This window comes from Daktulosphaira vitifoliae, unplaced genomic scaffold (assembly GCF_025091365.1).
Source record: "Daktulosphaira vitifoliae isolate Bord-2020 unplaced genomic scaffold, ASM2509136v1 Scaffold_5, whole genome shotgun sequence".
NCBI classification, from domain to species: Eukaryota; Metazoa; Arthropoda; class Insecta; order Hemiptera; family Phylloxeridae; genus Daktulosphaira; species Daktulosphaira vitifoliae.
Genome location: NW_026099576.1, coordinates 17790967 through 17796966, shown reverse-complemented (window position 1 = coordinate 17796966; position 6000 = coordinate 17790967). Strand labels below are relative to the sequence as shown.

General features: G+C 30.4%; 1 protein-coding gene across 1 annotated transcript; it reads left to right on the top strand.

The window, feature by feature from the left end:
• Positions 1-1139: 1139 nt before the first annotated feature.
• On the top strand, positions 1140-4472 carry LOC126908217 (uncharacterized). The gene is made up of 6 exons (XM_050690129.1): positions 1140-1194; positions 1252-1493; positions 1569-1668; positions 1831-2130; positions 2497-3752; positions 3975-4472. Exons 1-6 carry the CDS (start codon positions 1140-1142, stop codon positions 4470-4472), a joined length of 2451 nt encoding a protein of 816 aa, XP_050546086.1.
• Positions 4473-6000: the final 1528 nt, after the last annotated feature.

The following is a 6000-nucleotide window of genomic DNA, read 5'->3' as shown; positions in this document are numbered from 1 at the left end:
CGTCGTTAACCCAGGAACTTTCCTAGATACTTCTGTTGCCCTCCGTCACTACGTGGAGGTGCCCTGGTTACAAACACTAGCTTCTAAGTCTTAAGGTGCATCATAACTCATAATATTTGTGTGCATTTAGGAACAAGCAAATATATGTCTGGGCGTCAAAGTCGTTAAGTATCCACTAAGAGTACACGAATTAATACTCATCAAATGATGAATGAAAGTTGTAATTTTCGTTCAGCAAGGAAGTACGTAACAACAAATGCGTTGCATCCATGTCAGAGTTGTATTGGTTTCCTCTAGTTTGCAATGACCGTAAAATTAGACCGCCGTTGCCCCTAACCCTCGACTGGAGCTCAGTCATGATGTTTTACTATTTTCTTCTTCGCAAAAAATTGCGCAGAAGCATTTTTATACGTAATATACTTTTTCATATACTGTTCTATCGAACTTTTTCCCTGCTTTATCGACTTTATCATAGTAGTTACTATCGATAACGTGGTTGTAACAGCTAACGAGGAACAGGGTTCGAATAATTTAAAAAGCGAGTCGCTGCTAATATCTATAATACTGTGATTGTTAGAATCTTGATCCAGCTCGCCAATAACATCTCTCACCGCCATGGCATTTAAAGCCATTCTCTCCATACGTAACCAAAAACCTATTAACCCCTTTCTGCATGAATTTTTTTATATAATATGATTTCAAGTATGTAATATTGTTATATCGGTTTTAACTTGATGCACGCTAATGTTATCATACACAAAGATTCACTTACTTTATCAGTTTGTATCGACCAAAAAGAGAATTAACATTTCATAATTTTGTCTTACGCAATTATGCTTTTATATACATATGGTGGGAACAAATAAATAAACACGGATTGCATTTCAAATTATTTAATTTAATAGTAAACAAAACAGAAAAATATATTATCGCCCACTATTGGATTCTGAAACAAAAAAATTGTACACTTGTTATATATTAGTGGCTGCACTGTTAAACAGCTTGTTGCATCGTTCTTACTCTCATTAAGATGTTAAGATTTAGTAAAAAAACACGCCGTTATGATTTTTTAAAATAAAGATTTTACAGTTATAACATAACTAGTTTTTATTTAAAATAAGTACTTTTGAATACATAACATGGCGCAGTCGAGAGGAATGCTTGTACCAGCCCCAGGACCGCTGGAGCTACAAGGTAACTTAATGGAAAATTTTAAGAATTTTAAAAGAAAATATGAATTATATTTGTCAGCTAATGACTTGGAAAATAAGTCAAATAAAATTAAAACTGCAATATTACATTCTTTTATTTTATATAGTGTTTTAATGTATGATTGTAAGAAATGTGGTCGACATCATGGTCCTAGGAGTTGTCCAGCTTTCAATCAAAAATGTAAGATATGTTTAAAATTTGGTCATTTTACTGTAAGATGTAAGGCAAGAATTGTTAAAGATAAGAGTAATTTTAATAATAATGTAAATGATAATAGACAGGTTAGGGCTATTACTAATGAATATAATAATAGTAGTGACCAATTATTTTTTATTAATAAAGTTAATATATGTCAGAGTTTTGTTAGAGAATCTTGGTCAGAAAATATAATTCTAGTTAATAATGTTATTAAGTTTAAGCTTGATACAGGTTCTGATATGAATGTTTTACCTTTGAGTATTTTAAAAAAGTTAAATAAGAATTATAATATCCTAAAATATGAGGTGAAAATACAAGCTTATGGAGGCTTTATTATTGAAGTAGTTGTCGAGATAACGTTAGAATGTATTGTTAATAATAAAAATTGTGCATTAAAATTTGTTGTTATTAATGATTTAGAGCTTGAGTGTAAAGTTGAACCATTATTAGGGTTAATTGACTGTATGGAATTAGATTTAATTAAAAGAGTAAGTGACGTTCAGTTAAAAGAAAAATATTCAGACAAAGAGCAATTTATAAAAGAAAATGAGAGTGTGTTTCAGGGCTTGGGTAAGTTTGGTGAGGAATATACTATTAGGTTAATGGCAGATTACCAATGTACAATTAAGCCACCACGTAGAGTACCTCAATCTATTCTTAAAAAGTTAGATCATACTCTGAAATCATTGTGTGATAAGGGAATAAAGTCATTTGCTNCCAGTTGAATATCCTAAGTCATTTGCCAGTAATATTGTTATTGTAGAAAAAGCGAATGGTAATTTAAGAATATGTTTGGATCCAACTGATTTAAATAAGTATATTAAAAGAGATTATTTTTTAATTTCTACAGTAGATGAATAAGAACAAAATGGGTAAATAAAACAATTTTTACAGTTATAGATCTTAGAGAAAGTTTTTATCAGATACCGCTAAGTGAGGAGTCAATTGAATTGTGTACTTTTAGCTCACCATATGGGTATTATGCATTTAAAAGATTACCTTTTGGAATATCATGCGCCCCAGAAGTATTTTTTAAGACTTTAACAAAATATTTTGGACATATTAAAAATGTAATTATATATATAGATGATATATTAATAGTTGGTAGTAATGAAAAAGAACATGATGAGGCGCTAGAAGAAGTAATAAACAAAGCAAAAGAATTGAATGTTAAGTTTAATCCAGAAAAAGTACAGTATAGACAAAAGGAAATAAAGTATTTAGGAATGAAATTTAATAATGAGGGAGTTAAGCCAGATGAAAGTCAAATAGAAGCTATAAAAAATTTAAAGGAGCCAAAAAATAAAATAGAGTTGCAACGCATACTAGGTATGTGTAATTATCTAAGAGAATTCATACCAAACATGTCTAAAGTAACATCAACTTTAAGGGAGTTGTTAAAAAAAAATATAATATGGTTGTGGACTCAACATCATTCTAATGCATTAAATGAATTAAAGACACTAATTACTAATGCCCCAGTTTTATCAAATTTTAATCCTAATCTTCCTATTATTATACAAACAGATGCTTCAAGTACAGGAGTAGGTTGTTGTTTATTACAACAAAATACACCAGTTGCATTTGCTTCAAAAAGTCTTAATGATACGGAAAAAAATTATCCTCAAATAGAAAAGGAAATGTTAGTTTTTGTTTGTAAAAAGTTTCACAATTTTATTTATGGTTATAAGGTAATTATACAGACAGATCATTCTCCTCTGGTATCTATATGTAAAAAAAATTTATGTCAAATTACATCAAATAGAATACAAAAAATGAGACTTAAGTTAATGTTGTATGATTTAGAATTGACTTATTTGCCTGGTAAATATATGTATGTAGCGGACTTGTTATCTAGAAATCATAGTAGCGAGACATATAATGAGATTGACATAAAAGGTACTATACATTTTGTTAATAGTGAAAATAGTTTAACTAAAAGTGAGTTATATGAGGAAACAGCAAAAGACTCAGTTTTAAAACAAGTACTTGAACTTAGTAAAGAGTGGCCCAATAGTAAAGAGCATGTGTCTGTAAAAATAAGGCACTATTGGAATTTAAGAAATGACATATTAAGTGATTCAGGTATCATATTTTTTAAAGACCGTATAGTAGTTCCTTCTGTTTTAAGAGGTAAAGTGTTAAAGGCATTACACATTGATCATAAAGGCATAGTAAAATCTAAATTAAGAGCCAAAGAAGTATTTTATTGGCCAGCCATGTCTAATGAAATTGAAAACTTTATTGTAAAATGTAAGATATGTGAAAAATATAGAGTGTCTAATATAAAAGAGCCATTAATAGGTCAAAATATACCTGATTTACCATTTGAACAAGTAGAGGTAGATATTTTAACTTTTGGAGGAAATGATTATCTTGCTTTAATGGACTATTATTCTAAATGGATAGAGATTAAACAATTAAAAAATAAAACTGCTTTGCATTTTATTAGTATTTTAAAAATTATTTTTTCAACTCATGGAATTCCTAAAGTGNTTATTTTTTCAACTCATGGAATTCCTCAAGTGATAATATGTGATAATGTACCATTTGGATCTTTTGAGTTTAGACAGTTTGCAAAACTTAACAATATAGAAATGCGCTACAGTAGTCCGCATTACCCTAGAAGTAATGGGCTAGCTGAAAGAACTGTACAAATAGGTAAAATGTTACTTAAGAAAATGGATAAATCTAGTCTTGAGAATCAATTATTAGAATATAGTGTAACACCAATACCGTCAATAGGTTTAGCACCTTGTCAACTACTAATGGGTAGATTATTAAAGACTGCATTACCAATTCATACAAATAAATTAGTTCCTAAAGTGCCAAGTGATATCTATGATAAATTATGTGAAAATAAATTGAAGTATAAAATGTATTATGATAGAAATACTAAAGAGAGAGATAGTTTTGTGATAGGACAAAATGTATCAATGCAAAAAGGCAAAGAGTGGGTGAAAGGAGTTACAGTAAAAGAAGCTGAACCCAGATCTTATATTATAAGGGATGATAGAGGTAGTCAGTACAGGAGAAATTCATTTAACTTAAAAAAAATCTGAACCTGAGGAAAGTAATAGTGTAGAAACAGAAAACAAAAAGCAGAAAGAAAGGAGGAATAGACCAAAAAGAATAATAAGATTACCAGCTAGATACAAAGTTTGAGTTGTATTTATGTAAGATTATTATTTTAATGTTTATATTTATTTATTTATGTATATTAAATATGTTCTTTATTTAATGTTTTTAATTGAAAAAAAAATAATATTAAATTTGAATTTGACACGGCCCGCGTCCCTTCGTTATACACGGTGCCCCGCGACTCGTGCCACCTTTATCAGCCGTCGCCCTACTATGAGTATTTGACTGACCAACACCGCGTGTTATACGCTACGGTGCAAAGTCCAGCAAATGCCGCACGGCCGACGACGACCCGCCGCAAATGGTGCGAGAGTCTTCCTCCCGTTGTGAAAGCGACAACGTCGACCAACCGAACCGCACCCGCGCACCATCGCCTACAACGCTGCTACCCATTTTGGCGTCCAAGGATTACATCGCGTCGTCGACGCCAGCGAAAGTGCCGCGATATTATGCGAAGATTATTATTACTGTGTTTATCTTTTCGGTTTGTTTTATTTTTGTTAACATAATCTGTTGTCGCTCATTTAATAAACGGCCCACGGGTCTCTACCCTCAAAACCAGTGTCGACCACATTTTTGCGACGTAAGTCGTGTCAAATTAATGTTTTTCTCAGTTGATGTTTTTGTAATATATTTAAAAAAAAAAATTTTTAAGAGAAGGAGGATGTTATGTGGGAAATGCAAACAGGAACAGAGCGAAGACGCAATACTATTATTTAATTTATATATAAAAATTAATACACAAAAACTATTAAATGTTAACAAACAAAAATAACACATATATTTAATTACACACGAAAACTATATAAAATATTCAGACAACACAAAAATATTATATAAAACAGAATACACATATAAAATAGTGATGGGCATTTTCGAATATTTTAAACTATCGAATAACTATTCAAATTTTGTTTATACAACCGAATAGTTTATTTTTGGCATAAACTATTCGAATAGACTATCGAATAGTTTTTAAAACTATTCGAATAGTTCGATAGTTTCTATTCGATATTTCCCATCACTAATATAAAATAAAGAATATACATAGAGACACGTCTTAGCCGACTCACGATTTGACTTAATTTTCCCTTCTTATAATACTTGATACTACTATCTATCTCCAGACCCTGGCAGTGATGCCATCTAGATACCAATGGTACCCACATGTTATATATTAGTGGCTGCACTGTTAAACAGCTTGTAGCATTGTTCTTACTCTCATTGAAATGTTTAGATTTAGTAAAAAACATGCTGTTATGATTTTTTAAAATAAAGTTTTTACACTTATAACATAACTAGTTTTTATTTAAAATAAGTACTTTTAAATACATAACACTTATCGTATGTTTATTACGGATTTATTGGATTGGAGTTAGAGGCAGAACTGCTCATTAAACATTTGAAAAAGCAACGTTTAGTATATTACAATTACCAAAACAGTTATAC